Source organism: Phocoena phocoena, chromosome 6 (assembly GCF_963924675.1).
Source record: "Phocoena phocoena chromosome 6, mPhoPho1.1, whole genome shotgun sequence".
In the NCBI taxonomy this organism is placed as follows: Eukaryota; Metazoa; Chordata; class Mammalia; order Artiodactyla; family Phocoenidae; genus Phocoena; species Phocoena phocoena.
The window spans coordinates 65611127-65630015 of NC_089224.1; the positions used below are offsets into that span (position 1 = coordinate 65611127).

Sequence of the window (18889 nt, forward strand, 5' to 3'; positions counted from 1 at the left end):
TCCATCAACTCTGGGCTTTTCTTTTTCTTGATGGTAAAACCCAGTGATGAATTGGCTTCAGTAGAATTCAGGGACTGTAACCCATGGGGTTCACTTCATTGAACAAGTAATGTTGAATTTGAAGTGAGAACAATAGGAGCTAGGCTTAAAGAGCAGAAAAAAATTAGGTTAAATGTAAGGAAAAATATAGAGAAGTTGTTGTTAGTCAAGGTCTTGGTAAAACACAGATGACTATAAAACTATAACTTGACAAGCAGTTAATTACGGGCCTGTTCACAAAGGTCTGTGCAGGGTGTAGGGGACAGTGAAGCTGTTACCATCCCTAGTCCTGACGGGAGAACGGTGGTCAGAATCCGGAAGTCGGGATCATGTACAGAGGGACCCATTGAGACCTTGAGAGGACCTGTGGCTTTTCTTTTTTTTTTTTTGTGGTACGCGGGCCTCTCACTGTTGTGGCCTCTCCCGTTGCGAAGCACAGGCTCCGGACGCGTAGGCTCAGCGACCATGGCTCACGGGCCCAACCGCTCCCGGGCATGTGGGATCCTCCCGGACCGGGGCACGAACCCGCGTCCCCCGCATCGGCAGGCGGACTCTCAACCACTGAGCCACCAGGGAAGCCCGACCTGTGGCTTTTCATGAGGGACACAGCCATCCTGAGGCTGCAGAGAGGGAACCAGGAGAAAAACACCCCAGCCTCACTCTCCTCCCTCCCTTGGATCTTCTGCCAGGCTTCCCCATTGGCTGAACCAAACCAGACACCAGAGGGCAAAGGAGCCCCAGTGATATGGTCTGCGGGTCAGTCTCCGTGGGAGGAGGGGATGGAGTGAAGAGTAGAGAGAGGATCTGGAGGGGCCAACAGGAGACACCCCGTACACGTGACAGTGGTCAGCGTGGTGGAGTGAGTTCCTAAAGCAGGTCGCAGAAAGAATTATGGAGAAGTTTTGGAAACAATATACCTACAGATCATTCTTACAGTTTGTATATATCCTTTCCAGCTGCCACAAATTCAGGTGCATCACAAGTGTAAGATACAAGGTGCTGGTATTAGATGGAGTGAAATTCATTTTATAATAAAAAGCTGCTCCCCTAAAGAGGAAATGCCTATTATTAGTAATAGTAAAACTGGTTGCCTAGCATTTTGCGAGATACAGAAGATTTTCATATACATCATTTTGTGTGAGTCTCTCATTAATCTTGGGAGGTACCTAGGATGATAGACCTTTTTTTTTTAACCTATTTTGTTGAAGCATAGTTGATTTACAATGTTGTGTTAATTTCTGCTGTACAGCAAAATGATTCAGTTATACATATATACACATTCTTTTTTATATTCTTTTCCATTATGGTTTATGATACGATATTGAATATAGTTCCCTGTGCTGTACAGTAGGGCCTTGTTGTTTATCCATTCTATGTATAATATTGAGTTTATGTCTGCTAATCCCAAATTCCCAATCCATCTCTCCCTCCCCCTCGCTCCCCCTGGGAAACCACAATTCTGTTCTCTATGTCTGTGAGTCTCTTTCTGTTTCGTAGGTAAGTTCATTTGTGTCATATTTTATTTCACTTTATTTTATTTTTTAAAATAAATTTATTTATTTATCTTTGACTGCGTTGGGTCTTTGTTGCTGCTGCAGGCTTTCTCTAGTTGCGGGGAGTGGGGACTACTCTTCATTGCGGTGCCCGGGCTTCTCACTGCGGTGGCTTCTCTTGTTGCGGAGCACGGGCTCTAGGCGTGCAGGCTTCAGTAACTGTGGCACGTGGGCTTAGTACTCATGGCTCATGGGCTCTAGAGCGCAGGCTCAGTAGTTGTGGTGTGTGGGTTTAGTTGCTCCGTGGCATGTGGGATCTTCCTGGACCAGGGCTCAAACCTGTGCCCCCTGCATTGGCAGGTGGATTCTTAACCACTGAGCCACCAGGGAAGCCCTGTGTCATATTTTAGATTCTACAGATAAGTGATATCATATGGTATTTGTCTTTCTCTTTCTGACTTATGGTAATCTCTAGGTTATCCATGTTGCTGCAAATGGCACTATTTCATTCTTCTTTACGGCTGAGTAATATTCCATTGTATATATGTACCACATCTTCTTTATCTACTCATCTGTCCATGGACATTTAGATTGCTTCCATGTCTTGGCTATTGTAAATAGTGATGCTCTGAACATAGGGATGCGTGTATCTTTTTGATTTATAGTTTTGTCCAGAATATGCCCAGGAGTGGCATTGCTGGATCATATGGCAACTCTGTTTTTAGTGTTTTGAAGAACCTCCATGCTGTTTTCCATAGTGGCTGCACCAATTTACATTCCCACTGACAATGTAGGAGGATTCCCTTTTCTCCACACCCTCTCTAGCATTTATTGTTTGTAGACTTTTTGATGATGGCCATTCTGACTGGTGTGAGGTGGTACCTCATTGTAGTTTTGATTTGCATTTCTCTAATAATTAGCAATGTTGAGCATCTTTTCATGCGAATGTTGGCCATCTGTATGTGTTCTTTGAAGAAATGTCAATTTAGGTCTTCTGCCCATTTTTCAACTGGGTTATTTTGTTGTTGTTGTTGAGTTGTATGAGCTATTTTGTTTATTTTGGAAATTAAGCCCTTGTCAGTTGCATCATTTGCAAATATTTTCTCCCAGTAGGACAGTAGACCTTTTTAACAGATGAGAAAAGTGAGTCTCATGGAAGTTGTCTAAGATATCACAGCAAGCAAGGGGAAAGCCTGATCCCAAATTCTGGTGTCTTTCACAAAGAGAAACTCAAATCACCTGCAATGATTTTTTTAAAGGCAAGAATGATGACAATAGAAGAAAATACAAGAAATTCTTCCCTTTTCCAGGTATAGCTGTGTGGGCTTTGTGACTATGATGTTCTTCACTAGTAGCTGATTTTTCAGTCTTCTGTTTAAGGGGATGCCATCTGGTGATGGTTCGGATGGATATTTGAGTCCTGGATGTTATACCATTATAACTAGGTGAAAGCCAGAGGGGTCCCTTCTGAAGGTCCCTGTATATCCTGAATCCCTTATAACTCCAATATTTTGTACGGTTGAGCCTGATCCAACCTCTGAATGTGATATGCTTGGTATCCTAATATCTGCCACGTCTGATATATACCACAGTGGTCTATACTAGAGTACGGTAAGTCCCCTAGAGTACGGTATGTCCCCTACCTACAAACCTTCAAGTTGAGAACTTTCAAAGATGTGAACATGCATTCAGGCATGAGTGAAATGGCAGCTTGCCCTCCGTCTCCTATTTGCTGACGATCCTTCAGCTCTACCGTCTCCCACCTCCTCTCCCTCCTCCAGTCAGTAGTAACTCTTCTTGCCTGTTCACTTGATGCCAGCCCCTGTATGCCACTGTTGTACTGTACTTTTCAAGGTACTGTACTGTAAGATTAAAAATGTTTTCTTTATTTTTTGTGTTGGTTTTTTATGTATTATTTGTGTGAAAAGTATTATAAACCTATTACAGTACAGTACTATATAGCCGATTGTGTTAGTTGGGTACCTAGGCTAACTCTGCTGGACTTATGAAGAAATTAGACTTACCAACACGCTCTCTGAACGGAACTCATTTGTATGTAGGGGACTTACTGTAATTAGATGACCATTTGGCCAATGTTTGGCCAGAGTTTTAATAATAGTAATAAAAAAGCCAAATTTAGGGATAAATTTGGGGAACAGTGCACGGCTATTTTGTACACAGCCTCTGTGCCTTGGCCCGTGTCCTCATTCTGGGGTTCGCAGGGCGGCATTCTGGTGATGTGGCTTTAACTTCTCATTAGCAGCCCCTCCAGTGTAGGAGAGAAGCCAAGCCCACCAGGCAGTGAATCCCTGGGGCCTTCTCTCATCTTGTTTTTGTTGTTCTGACATTTTAGAAGTAGATCGTATTCACTATATGATCTCACACTCCTGTCTTGGCAGCTGTACTCAGGATTTTCTTCCTTATTTAAAAAATATATATTAAATATAATTTATATAAATCCCAGATCATAAGTGTTCAGTTAGCTAAGTTTTAGCAGTTGGATACACCCATGTAGCCAATACCCAAAACAAGATATAGAACATTTTTATCACTCCAGAAAATTCCCTTATCTCTTCCCAGTCAGCCCCTCATTCCACGCCTCCTCCCCAAAACAGGCAACTACCCTTTTTTTTAAAAAAAGCTCATATATATATATATATATATATTTATTTATTTATTTATTTATTTATATATTTATTTTATTTTTGGCTGCGTTGGGTCTTCGCTGCTGTGCATGGGCTTTCTCTAGTTGCAGCGAGCAGGGGCTACTCTTTGTTGCAGCACGCGGGCTTCTCATTGTGGTGGCTTCTCTTGTTGCAGAGCACAGGCTCTAAGCGCGTGGGCTTCAGTAGTTGTGGCAAGTGGGCTCTAGAGCACAGGCTCAGTAGTTGAGGCGCACAGCTTAGTTGCTCCGCGGCATGTGGGATCTTCCCGGACCAGGGCTCGAACCTGTGTTCCCTGCATTGGCAGGTGGACTCTTAACCACTGCACCACCAGGGAAATCCTGTATTGATTTCTTAATGGTGTCTTTTGATGAGCTGGATTTAAGATTTTAATGGAGAGATTTGGGGTCCAGTGTTGGGTAATGGACTCTCACCCACTCCATATCTGATGCTGCTAAGTTTCAGTTATGAAGATTAGTGGTGGGCTGGTAGGAATAAGGATTATAACCATGTTTTCTTTTTAAGGCATCTGATATTGCATTAAAAAAGTATTTCTAAAGGCAAGTTCAAGACTTCCCCGTAGTAACAATTATTGTGTTGCTGGGTGTGAAGATTCCAGATGTATTAGGTCTCTTTGAATAGGAACTGCCAGGGCATAAAAGAAGCCCATGTTAGAAGACCATGTCCTGTCTTTTGCCAATTATGCATTCTCATTTTCCGAAAAGGTTTGGCAGTGCAAGAGGGGGCTCTTGCAAGGGGGCACAGTGCAAGTCAAGTACTATAGACCTGGAAGAATCTAGCCTGAGAATCAGTAACACAGTAGCCACTTCCAGCTTTTTCCTCAAGATTTGATGACAGGGCACACAGTCCTTTTACAAATTAACAAAGAAGGAGAGAAGCAGAAGCCAGATTCCTCAGTGAAAAACGAGTCACCTTGTTCATTGGTCAGGAAAGAGTCTTCAGTCACGTCCAGCAAGGGTCTGGATTCCTGGAGTCACTCGGTATTTATAATTCATAAGCTCCTCTTGGAGAGGAAGGAAGAATTCCTCTTAAGAAAAGTGGCATCATGTGATACTAAATACTGACTCATAACCTGAGTCTGGGGAGATACTTTCAAGCTTCTTGGAATACCAGCAATAAAGGATGAGCTTTCTGTAGTAGAGTTCACGTGTGAACTCATTTGCCAGCCAGTTTTGACAGATCAGCTACCTGAAATGTTGCTTGGTTCTAACACTGGTAATCATTAGCTCCAATCTTTTATATTTACATTAAGGTTTGATTTTGACAGTAATCAGAGTTCTCAGGTTGAAAAGCCTTTGTAGTCTCTAATTTGCGCTAAGTAAATACTGGCTTCTTGGTTGATTTCTGTCAATTCTTAATCATTTAGGGTAATAGTTGTAATATTTAACTTTGGATACAAGTACATGGAAGATCACTGCACACCTTTTCTTTAGTACCAACACTGTTTGGAACTGAAGAAAGACTCATCTTTATTTTCACACATACTGTGATTTCTGGCTGGTGATGGCTCTGAGCTCCTTGATTTTCCTGAGTTCCACTTATATTCTAGAATTCTCCATTTGTCTAGTTACCATGATCCTGTAAAAGTCAGAAAAAAATAACAATGGCTCAAGGAGGAAATAGCCATGGCTTAAGGTAGTGTACAGCTAACAGAACTCCCTCATTTGCAAAGAGCAAGAAAAGTAGGGACTGGAAACTGAGAAGACTTGAGGGTCAGGGACATTCCTCAGCACAATTTAAAACATTCTAAAAAATGTTTTAGAAACATTAAAACATTAAAAAAAGTTTGTACATTAAAAACATCGTTCTGACTTTTTTTTAATGTTTCCTCTAGGGAAAGAATATGAGTTTTTTTACTCAGACAAAACTATCTCTGAATTTAGCCACGGTCTTTTTTCTAACTGCCTCTGTTTCTTGCTGTTTCAGGTGAACCTTTTTGTGCTGCTCTCTGTGGTGTGTGTCCTCCTGAATTTAGCCGGATTTATCCTAGGCTGCCAAGGGGCCCAGTTCGTGTCCAGCGTGCCCAGGTGTGATCTGGTAAGCAGTTCTGAATCATCACTGTGCACCTGGGCCGACCCTGGCCTGCTGGCAACACCCAGGACCAGGCAGCATCTTAAAGTGAAACCTGAAGTTGGTAAAAGGAAGCAGGAAAACAAAACAAAGAGCTTCCTGCTAAGTATTTTACTCAGGTTGTCAATTTTTTTTTTTCCAAAGCAGGGACCAGCCAGGAGAAACCACATGCATCATTAGTTAGTGAATAGATGGATCAGTTGTCCACAATCAATATCTATCTGCTCTCATCTAAAGAGGAAAAATGGATATTATCAGAATTTAGGTCAGCAGTCCTTTATCTGAAACCTTTGGAGGCCAGGTGTGTTTCAGCATTCAGAGTTTTTCCAATTTTTAGAAGGTAAATGTGACGCATATACTGTTTATTCTGTAGCATCCCAGTGGAGTCTGGACAACAGAATGTAATCCAGAATTTTTGGTTTCCAGAGCTTTTTGGATTTCAGAATTGTGGATAAGAGGTTATGGACCTGTACTATGTACATTTCTATTTTCCTGATTTTTAATTGTTATAGTAAAATGCCCGTAGCAAAAAAATTTAGCATCTTAACCATTCAGTAGTGTTAATTAAGTACATTCACATTGTTATACAACTGATCTCTAAAACTCTTCTATCCCCTCCTCCCGCTGGCCTCCGGCAACCACTCTTTCTTGTTTTTTGTTTTTCTTTTTTTTTTTTTGCGGTACGGGGGCCTCTCACTGTTGTGGCCTCTCCAGTTGCGGAGCACAGGCTCCGGATGCGCAGGCCCAGCGGCCATGGCTCACAGGCCCAGCTGCTCCGCGGCATGTGGGATCTTCCCGGACCGGAGCACGAACCCGTGTCCCCCGCATTGGCAGGCGGACTCTCAACCACTGCGCCACCAGGGAAGCCCAACAACCACTCTTTCTGACGCTGTGGATTTGACTGCTCTTGTTGCCAGATATAAGTGGAATCATACAGTATTTGTCTTTTAGTAATTGCTTATTTCACTTAGCATAACATGCTCAATATGTACGCATGTTGTAGTAGGTATCAGAATTTCCTTCCTTTTTAAAGCTGGATAATATTCCACTGTATATAGAGGACACATTTTGTTTACCCTTCATCCATCGGAGGACACTTGGGTTCTTTCCACCTTTTGGCTATTGTGAACAATGCTGCCACGGAAATGGGTCAGTTCTCTGGAATATATGCCTGGAAGGTGGAATTGTTGGCCATCTCTGAACTTTTTAAGAGGACTCTTCTGTAACAAATATCTCCCTGTGGCACAAAGCAAAAGAAGTGGACTCTTTACAGGTTGTAGTAAACCTCATCTATTTGGAACTTGGTTCCATGGCAATCTCGCCCTTTCAAAACCAGCAGGATGCAAGTGAAGAAGGCTGCCACATTTCTCAAAACACGGTGACCAGGTCCTTGCAGTGAAACTCATGGCCTTCCCAGATAGGACAGCTCCTCCTGGACTCACTAAAAACCTATTGCTCTTATTTAACAACCCTTCACAAATTTCTTTGATTTTTGTCATTCCCTCACTTAATAAGTAAGTGTAAGTTTTGGAAGCACAGGCTCACAATGTTTTCTGGTTTTTAAGGCCCTGTATCATTTGCCCTCATCCTGCTCTCCTGCTGCAGCAACTCACACTCCCTGTAATGGAACCCGAGCCCGCATGTCAGCTCCTGCCCTACTTTCCTGTTTCTGACAATGCTGTCTCTCCCCCGACCATTCCCTGTCCCTTACATCCCTGTTCATCCAAATGGTGTCAGCCTTTTAAAGCCTCATTCAACAATGATCTTCTTAAGGAAATAGTCCCTGATCCCCAGGGAAGGTAATCTTCCAGAATTCCTATCTGTACATCTCTGAAGCATTTCTCTTTCCTTTTTTGGACTAAAGGTATTCATATACCTTTCTTCTCTCTTCTACTGGTCTGGAATCTTCCTAAGAACAGTGTCTGGCTCTGTATTTTCTTGGGAGTTTTCAACAGCACCTCCCACAGACTTCTTTACATACATAGAGTTCCCAGAAAATAAATTTTAAACAAGGCTTGTTCTTCCTGTTACTAATTACACAGAAAATTGGAAGGGGCAAAGAGAACAGACAGGCTAGAAGTAAAAAGTCATAATATTTTAAAAGACAGTTCGATAAAAGAGTAGCATCTATTATATGCGAGACCCCATGCTAGAAACTGCAGAGAGTAGAAAGAAAAGTCAGACATCGTTTCTGACCTAGACGTTTATCACGTAGCAAGAGGAGTGGGATAACCATGGCAGGTGCTTGGTCAGTGTTTGTGGAGGGAATGAATAAATGCCCAACTGCAAAGCAAGGGAGTCTGTGATCAGCCATCAGAGTGAGACACAGTGCTCTGGGGGTGCAAAAGAAGAAGGACTTCTACTCTTGGGAAGACGGGAAAAGGATACCTGGAACGTAGGTATTTGAGATGGGCCTTGAACAATAAATAAATAAAGGGAGTGGGTCGAAGCCAGGAGAGGAGAGGATTCCAAGGACAGTGGTTAGTTAGTAGTTAGCCTGAGTGGTTAGATCACTGTTGGCTCTGGAACAAACAGAAGCCAAATTACAAGGCATAAGGGTCTATATGGTTGACTTTTCTGAGAAATTCTGTGCTTCTCTACCCTGACTCCCTGTTAGAATCACCTAGGGGAACTTTTTAAAGAATACCCAGACTTGGGCCCCATACTCAGAGATTCTCAACTGCCCTGGTGTGGGGGTCTTAGCATCAGTATTTTTTTAAGTTTTAAAGCGTATTTTTAATTAAAAAAAATTTCCCACCACAAAACCAACTCTGGGATTGTTTCTGATTATATAATTGGACAAGCCATAAAAGTGTAGGATGGAACTTAAAAATCATTTGAAATCTCACTGTTTGGGGACATCATAGTTAACCATTTGACCGGTTTTTTGCATGTCTTTATGGATAAAAACACACCTAATTTTTCATCAACAGGACCATATTGTAATTGTTTTTCATTAGGGAACGTATTTGGCAAGTGGAGTCTTTCTGAGGAAGGGATTCTCTCCTTCCCTCTTTGCCTCACCATCTACACCAGTCACCCTGAATCCACGGTAACAAGCTGGGGGATTTCCTTTCATGTTTCATGCTCATGTCACCTTATGTAGATGTGTATGGGGTGGGGTTGTTCACTACTTACTCTTCAGAAATGGGAGCTTTTGTATCCACTTCCCTGCATATTGTTTTTCTCACTTAAAGATATATTAGGTACAGCTCTAACACCCTTTTTTCCTTTGAACAAGTCAGTTCTCTATTTTCTTGTTGTCCGTTGTGGTTTGGGTTTTGACAGATAGAAGCAGTGCTGCTATGAATACTGTTCTGCGGATCTCCATCGGGGCTGTGACCTAAGCGGAGTAGGCTCCCAGGACAAGGATTGTTCTTCTGTTTGTCTCATTTTTTTTTTTATAGCACATTCAACCATTTGATGATTCTATCCATTTTTTTAAAAACTGAGATAAAATCTATAGCGAAATGACCAGATCTCAAGTGTGCACTTAATTAAGTTTTGACCAAAGTATACATTCATCGTGACAAACACACTCATGTATACACCCCAGACCAAATCTAGAGCGTTTGTATCACTTTAGAAAGTTATTTGCTGTCTTCTTTCAGGGAGTCTCAACTCTCTCATAGGCAGCCACTGTTCCAGTTTCTTTCACCACAGATTAGTTTTATCTGTTCTTGAACTTCATGCAGGTGGAGTCATGTACCTTTTTGTGTCTGACTTATTTAGCTCAGCGTGTTTTTGAGATTCATCCATGTTTTTGGGTCATACCAGTTGTTTGCTCTTCCCTTCTCACTCTCTTTTCTTAATCAGGGCAATATTTCATTGTATAAAAATAGCACAGTTTGTTTTATCAGTTCTCCTGTTGATGGGCATTTGGGTTGTTTCCAGTTTAGGGGTGTTATGAACAAAGCTGTTCTGAACATTTTTGTATAGTGTTTTTTGGGGGCTTGTTTGCATTTCTCTTGAGTAAATACATAAGTATGGAATTGCTGGGTCATGTGGTAAACGTATGTCTAACTTTAAAAGAAACTGCTCAACGGTTTTCCGAAGCGGTTGGGAATAAGTATATTTAATTTAAAATGTATGGACAGTTCCTTTATTAAAGAGCTTTAACTTACGTTTCTACCAGTGACCCTCTACCTACAACAAGTGTTACCCTCTAATTTTTTGCCAGTCTGATGGGGCTAAGTCGAGATCTCATCGTTACTTTAATTTGCAGTTCCCTGGTTGCTAAAGATGGCATCGTCATTTTTGGGAAAACTTCCCAGAAGATTCTAATGTACAGCTAGGATAGAGAGCCATAATAGTGATTGATGATGGGAGGAAGGAGAGGATCTGACAGCTTCAGGCAATAGTATCAAGTATGAAAGAGGGATGTTTTTCATTTAAGAATGGGGAGTTTCGAACAGGGTTGTTTGCAGACGGTTAAAGACATTGAAGAGAAGTTAGAATAAGTTTTCAGAAATATTGGGCAGATGGGATTAAGAAGGCAGGTGAAGGGTCAGAAACAGGAAGAATGAGGAACACAAAAGGCACGGTTGCCTAGAATCACTTTGCACGAAGCCTCAGGGCTTTCCTGTATCAGCTGGGCACAGTGATAGCTATTCATTATTGTTTGCATAGTGATTAACTTTCAAATAAGATCCTTTGTTTAAAGGGATTAATTATCACTTACCTGGAAAATCTTGCCATCCAAAGTCCAGAGAGCTGAGGTTTCTGTATGTGTAGCCCACACAGGATTGGTTTCTGTCTTAAAATAATGCCTTGGATTAAGAATGGACTCATGTGGGAAGGGAGTACTTTGTAAGATGACACCCAGTCTTACCTAGGGGAGGTGAAGTCCTCAGGTAAGATCTTGAGGCTTATACAATGTAAGAAATGGAAATTGCACTGTGTCGCGTTGAAAAACGTGAGCTTGGTTCCTGCTTGGTGAGAGAGGGCCTTGTGTACATGAACAGAATGGAGACATGAGAAGAATGAATCATCTCTATTAGGTGCTTTTTTGTTATACTAAATAATGCTGTTAGTATTAAAACAGGAAGTTCTCAGCAGGAGACTTTCAAGGAGGAAGCCCATTGGGAGTAATATTTACCTTATGAATTTAGCCTGGTGTAAGGATATGATTAACTATGGAAGAGCAGCGAAGAGAAAGTCAGCGATCCCTGAGGGGAAAGAATAGTTCCCACCTGCTTAGGGAAGTCCTGTCTGAATGTCCACAGTAGTTTTCCTTTAGAAGCCAAGAATCTAGATATTAGCAGCAGGATGTACCTTCAAAAATGTGAGACAGTGCAAGAAAAATTCAAATAGAAACAGCCTTGTGCCTTTGTTGTGGAGTCGTGGATCTAGGTGTGGGGACGTTGCTGAGATAACAGTCTCTGTGGACAAACCAGGAAAAGACGGTAAACCAAAGTGGTTGTGAATTGGTAGATTATGGAGGCCATCGAGGTAACTCTAGTTGTAATTCTTTGTATCAGAGGCAAAATTTATATAAAATCTGGGCATCAGTGTTTATTTTAGTAATGCGTCCCTTTCAATATGATTTAAGGACAAGGAATAAAAAATGTTGTAGGATTCATGGAACTCTGGAAGAGGCAAAACTAATCTATATGGAAAAAATATCCAAACAGTGGTTGTCTCTTTGGAGGGTGTGGGCAGGGATCCATAGGAAGGGACATGAAGGAATTTTCTCTGGTGATGGTATGTTCTGTATGTTGATAAGGGTTTGGGTTACAGAGGTATATGCATGGCTCTAAATTCCTTGAATGGTAAGCTTATGATTTGCGTGTGTAAATTGCAGTTCAAAAGAAAAAGAAAACCAAACCAAAAATTGTGTAATCCAGTGGTACAAATTTTTCCCTTTGGCTTCCTAGTCAACTTATATTAGAAGGAACTAAGTTTCCTCCTAATATGGAAACTACCATGAAGTTTTCCACTGTGACTAGAGGATAAGAATCTTAATTCAATGAGAAAAAAGGCTTTTCTTTTTTCTGTTAAGCAACCAAAGCAACGAAAGCATTGTAAATGTTCAGTCATTCTTAAAGATTCCTGAAGGATTTTGCAGCTAGTGGAGTCAAAGCCGCCTATTTAATTGAACAAGTATGAAAGAGGTGTGGCCTTTCTTTTTAGCCAAAATAGAATAGCCAACTTTAACAGCTCAAGCTGCAGAGCAAGTAAGAATGAACCTCTGCTCCCAAATTATGGGTCTTATTAGCCCAAATCAGCTAGTTCATATGTTCCCAACCCGACTCAATGGAAACTTGGAAAAGTGACCCAAAGTTTGCAAAGCATCTCACTAAAAATATATGAGATTACTCATCAGTAATTGTATCACTTCAAATAAAGAAAACTTCTACTAGAATCTGTGAACACACTGAAGATGTGAACTAAGAGATCTCTTTAAGCCTACATGGTTTAGGGCTACTGTTCACCAAATAGACCTTGTGCTTCTTCCAGGCACATGGTAGATTGAACTTCCTTGTCCTCTTGGATTAAGTGGAGCCATATGATTTACTTTGGAACTGAAACTGAGCTCATGTGAGGAGTGTCATTTCCAAGAGGAAGATTTAAGCTAGGGTGACCAGATTTAGCAAGTGAAAACACAGGACACCAAATTAAATTTGAATTTCAAATAAAGAGTAATAGTTTTTTACTATAAACATATCTCATGCAATATTTGGGACATACTGACCCTAAGGAATGACCTGTTTATCTGAATTCAAATTTAACTGAGTGTCCTACCTTTTACCTTGTAAACCTGCTTTAAGTGCCAATGTACAATTCATCATGTGCTCTCCATGTCTCTAGCATAGTGACCCTCAATCCTCAGATAGTAGATGCTCCATCAACTTCGGTCCCTAAGGGAATATGATGAGCAGAGCCCTCTGCTGACCGGCAGTGGCCATGTAGCAAAGCCAAGAAATAACCTTGGTTGATTAAGCCGCTGAAATTTGGGGGCTGGTTGTTACCCAGCTTACCCTAGGCTGTCCTGACTGATGTAGACGTTGCCTGACACTGAACCCTGCCATATCTCATTCTGTAGGATTGGTGTTCCATGGTGTGGCCTGTGTATTCTTACTTAACAATTAAATTGTTGTTCTGCCTTTTCCCCTTAAGGTGGACTTAGGTGAAGGCAAGATTTGCTTCTGTTGTGAAGAATTTCAACCAGCCAAATGCACAGACAAAGAAAATGCCTTGAAACTCTTCCCAGTTCAGCCTTGTAGTGCTGTTCACCTTCTACTCAAGGTATCTGGAATAGATTCCATCCCCCACCAGTAACTACACCACAGAGACCCCAAGGAAGGCAAAGCTCCCTGAAATATTCCTCCTTTTTTACCTCCTTCAAATAATCCTATTGAAAGCAGATATGAGAGACTCCTTATCAGTGACCTAGAGACAGAATTGAGAACCCACAGATTATTGTGTTTCTCTTAAGTTGCGAATGGATAGCTTCTTTGTGCTCAAGAATTATAAGCCAGTAAAAAATGTAAAGGAGCCTAAATGCATACACATGTATATGTGTACGTATGTGAATTTACATATACATGCACACGTCCACACCCATGATGTAGCTACACATATAAGATGTAGTTTTAGCAGAGCCTCTAAAGTCCATGCCCATTTGTTATTGTTCTAATGCTCCTTTGTTGGCTTAAATGAATCCTGTAGGCTGTTGAGTGCTGCCGTTCTAAAACACATAGACTAAGGAGATGTATCGGCCAGAAAGTACAAGAGAAATTCAAGACACTACCTCTTGTTTAATAGGCCGCAACTATACTAAGCGAAAGAGATGAAAAGCAAATGATACCAGCTGAAGAGAAACACAAAATTAACCTTTATTAGGGAATTGGATAAAAATCACGTCCTGACTTAAGGTCTGTTAGCCAGTGAGTGACAAGCTCAGTTGGTGAACCCCGAGATACTAGCTTTTGGATGGTCCGTCACTGATGGCTTTCTTTAGATCTTTGTTTTGGGTTTATTTTCTTGTGGGGAAGAGGAGTCTCTAAGCAAAGAGAGAGAAGCTGTCAGCTCTCTGAGTTTTGGAGGATGTGAAAATGGCCTTCTTTCTTTGGCTTCTGGATTTTCGGTAGCTGAGTCACTCCCAAGCTTTCTGAGCCAGGACTTTGCTTGGGGAAAGCCCCGCTAAGCAGCCAGGACTGTGGCAACAGAAACTTTTGGAATTGGCTTTGCTGCTATTTTGAGACATGTGTTTAGAAGAGACAAGCCCTGTTGACACTCGGGCCAGCCTGCCCCCTGTGTTGTCTTCCTTGGGTGCCCGGGGCAGCTCTGCCAGTGGCTCCTGAAATAGAATCAGTGGCCACGAATTAAGCAGCGTGCTGTCCTGGTGGGAGTCTGTGGGAGGGGGGAGGTTGGGATTTGCTATCCCTGGGTACACTGACTTCAGAAGAGAAATTCAGTACTTTCCTGGAAGGGATATTTCCAGACAGGATTCTTATGCAAAAAGAAATATGGTAATACCAGGTCTGCCCGGGACAGGAATCTTCTAAGATAAGTTTTTAAAATTAAGAAGGACACACTATTGCATGACAGTGTTAATAATAACCAGTGTTTGTTTGGCACCCAGCATGAGCCAAACACCATCTAAGTCCTTTACATGCATTTTCTCATGGGAATTGTCTTCCTTGGGGCAGTATTATTATTATTTTTTAAAGTTTTTATGTTGCGTTCTGGTCCTCAGTTTTGAGGTACTCAGGTGCGTCATTGTTTCCTGGTTCCAGAAAGTCCTTTTCGCCCTGTGTGCCTTGAATGCCCTGACCACCACCGTCTGCTTGGTGGCAGCCGCCCTTCGCTACCTTCAGATCTTTGCAGCCAGAAGATCCTGCATCGTAAGTCCATGCAAGGCGGCAGGGTGTCTGTGACTCCACTGATCCCACCCTCGGACCTTTTTGTGTCATCCGTTGCTTTTCTCCCCGAGCTGTTGACTAACCGAGCTGCTGTTTAATTAGGATGAATCCCAGATTTCTGCGGAAGAAGTGGAGGAACACAGACGCATCCCAGACCCTGACGACTTTGTGCCGCCAGTGCCTCCCCCTTCCTATTTCGCCACGTTTTACTCATGCACACCCCGGACGAACCGCAGGTATCCTCCCTACATACCCCCGCCCACGCCTCTGGGCTGCTCTCAGTTTTGAGGCCGAAGGGTCTCCAGAACTCACAGCATGGGCTCTGACTTCTCTCCAAAATCTAGACATTGTATTACTTTCCAGGATCGTCCGGTTTTTCTCTCTCTTTTTTGGTCTGACAAATTGCATGAAACCAAAGAAAAGTCAAACCTTGACCTAAGGATATAGTTTTTCAATTTCAATTAGCTTCTTAGGAAAACTGACACCCAGTGAGATAACTGCTGTAATTTGACGTGATTGAAAACTGCTGTTGCCGTGGAAACGCTCTCAGTCGGGCCAAATCGATATTCATTGTAAACCATCAGCAGGTCCTCAAATCATGAACTTCTTCCCAGCCATTAAAAAAAGGTTAATTATTAATTACATCTCCTTGGTCTAGAGAAAAAATAGATACCGTGTTTATTCTCCTTTTCAAATTCTAGCTCGAAATTTGATCGTCTGTTTCTTAAATCTCAGAAATCATTATTTGTAGAATGAAGTGCCACATGCATTCATTTGGTTGTTAGCCACTTCTAGAATTGTACCAATCTAAAGAATGACTTCATTTATTCATTCAACAAACATTTAATCCATCCTCTGCTGCTTACTAGTTACTGTGCTGGGTTATTGGAATTCAAAATGAGTTATACCAACTTCCTCCCCCTATCAAGGAGCTCACAGTCTAGGTCATTATAAATGAGTGTTGAAAGGATCACAGTAGTGCTCAAAAGGGAGATTCTGAGTGCAAGAGGAGGACTTCCTAACCTAGACTGGTGAGTGGGCTGCAGAGAGCTTGAAGGAAGAGTCAGCTGGTCAGGGTTGGCTTCCAGGATGAAGTGATGATCTTACTCCGAATTTAAAGGCTAAAGCAACCCTACATTTAAACTATAACCCTACATTTAAACTTCTAAAAAACAAATCTCTGAATTCTAGAAAAAAGACTAGTGTCTTTCCCTTGCTATTGAGAGAGCTTGGAATTTCTACTTTTTAACCCTGAGGTACACGTGGAGAGTTGTCAGACAAATTTGGTGTCAGGCTTGGGGTTTTTGGAAATCCATTTTCTAGTGCTCAGGGCAGCCACATGTCATTTTGAAAGAGGTCACCAGTGGGAGCTCCCACCCAGACACTGTTACTGTTCTTTTCAATGGGTTATCTTCCTGACTTGTCTCTCAGACTCGTATCTAAACCCCACTCTAGCCCCTCCCCTGCCCACCCACCTCGGCGGAAATAAGAGATGACCGCAAAGCTGGAAGGGACATCAGCTGGCTGGACAGATGGCCTGGGGGACAGCTCAGCCTCCCTGTTGTACAGGGACTGGTGGGCTGGAATTTCGAAGCTTCAGGGGCCAGGATGGCTTCGCTAGTCTTTTAGGAAATGAGCCAAGAATTACAGAGGCCAGAGGGACATAGCAACAAAACACATATTCTTTGTGTACCATAGGACACGTTTGCTAAAAACGTAGCCCAATCTCAGGCTGTCTGCAGAGTGCACATTGAAGGACAGTAAAAGTGCCTGTTACTTCATGGTTGGGGAGAGAAATGCCCTCTTGAAGAAGAGTTCCTTGGCTCTCTGAGGTTGTGGGTGAGCACTCGGTTGACCTAAGAGGAGGCAGCAGACATTTAATTTCATGCTGTGGCAGAAAGGGAAAGTAACTCATGTGGGATTAGAAGTAGTGCTGACCTGTGGGATCCCCTGGCCTTCTTCCCTCTTTCCTTTCTCTTCTCTGCACCTCCATAGTCATGCTTATCACTGTGGGTCTTTGAGGATCTGGGTGCATCCCTGGAGTTGCCCCTCTGAGCTCTGAGCCAGGCCCTGGCCAAGTCTGAGTTGGAAGAAGACAGACAAGCTTGTCATCAAGGGCTCTACCAACCAGAACTTCCCAGAGGAACATAGGGCAGGGGATTATGCAGAGCACCCTTGAGAGAACAAGAATGCTTGGCCTAAAGTATATACCTGGAGCACTAGCTCATACCTCCAATGGGCAAATAGCCTCATTTTCTAAAATTCTACCAATATCTGAATGCAGCCCACTTTCTTTGGTTTTTCTAACATTTTATGTATATTTTAAAAATTGTAGTTGATTTACAATATTGTATTAGTTTCAGGTGTACAACATAGTGATTCAATATTTTTATAGTCATATTCCACTTAAAGTTATTACAAAACAATGGCTGTATTTCCCTGTGCTGTACAATATTTTGTGTTGCTTATCTATTTTATACATAGTGGTTTGTGTCTCTTAATCCCATGCCCCTGTCTCCCCCACTGCCCCTTGCCCACTCTCCTTTTTTAAATGGCTAAATTTATTCACCTTTAGATACATATTCTATCAGAGATATTTTTAAATTTGACTGACTTTGCTAGATTCTCAGTATAAATCAACATCATAGACACTAGCTGTTTAACCCCAACTGATAATTTTCTTTCTTATAAGCAGGCAGGCAAGAATATTAACAGATGTTTATCATTAATATTTCCACAATCAGTTATGTTAAGAGTTTTCACGTAATACAGGCTCCCCTTTTCCTGTAAGGTATTAAGACCTCTCAGAAGAGCTTTATTTATTTAACTTCTATAAATACAACCATTTCATGCATTGGTATCTCCTTGAAAAAGGGCTTCTCAAGTTACTGTCATAAGTAGAAGCCTGATTGCAGTCAAGGCTTCTATCCAAAGATGGTTATCTACTTTGTGAATCAATTTGTAAGTACTGGAGGGGGCTGTGTACCCCATCTCCTCTACTCCAGGGAGTCCCACAGTCTCAGAAATTGGCTTGAGCCAGGAGTCAAAAAGGAAAGTCTCCAACCTAATTCGTGAATGTGGACCTGGTTATACTGTGGGGATGTTACCTGCTAGAGAAAACTGAAGATGAGCGCATGGGAGCCAGGTTGACCTGGGCATTTCTTAAAGGTGAAAGCAACAAGGCCCACCCATTTCCTTTCCAAATGAACTTCAAAACCCAAACTCAAGTGGAGCTGGGCTGTGCCTAGGCTTGACTCTGTGCTCAGCTTTGGGCTGGGCGACCCTGCCTCACTCCCCACTCCCACACCCCTACCAACATGTGCCCCGTGGAAGGGCCAAGCTCTCTCAGCACACAGAGGAGGATCGTTCTTTGGTCAAGGTCATATTAGTTGCTCCATCAGCCTTGGATAAGTTCTCAGGGCCTATTTGTAGCATCGAAGCAGAACGTATTTTGCATGATCTGTTTGGGTTTCCTGTTCATCTTGAGGTCTCATGAGCATGAACCAGCGAAGGTTTCCTGGAGACTTCGGGATGAATTTGAATAAGCCCAGGCTCTGGAGTCTCCTAAAAGGGTCACCTTGGGTGGATCTCTTACCATTTCTGAGCCTCAGTTTCCTCATTCACCTGCCTTGTCATGTGACTCCTGAGAGGATTGTTATGACATAATGGGCTAAAAAAATCTTTCTACAGGCAAAAGCTTTGGACCGTGCTCTACCATTGTTAGTTGCATGGTTTC

General features: G+C 42.2%; 1 protein-coding gene across 1 annotated transcript in view; it reads left to right on the top strand.

Moving 5' to 3' along the window:
• The window catches only part of ENTREP1 (endosomal transmembrane epsin interactor 1), a 60806-nt gene that overhangs the window by 31731 nt on the left and 10186 nt on the right, over positions 1-18889 (top strand). The window contains exons 3-6 of the mRNA XM_065879610.1: positions 6143-6253; positions 13406-13534; positions 15028-15135; positions 15256-15389. Of these exons, the coding sequence (XP_065735682.1) occupies positions 6143-6253; positions 13406-13534; positions 15028-15135; positions 15256-15389 (482 nt within the window). The remainder of the gene's footprint in view (positions 1-6142; positions 6254-13405; positions 13535-15027; positions 15136-15255; positions 15390-18889) is intronic.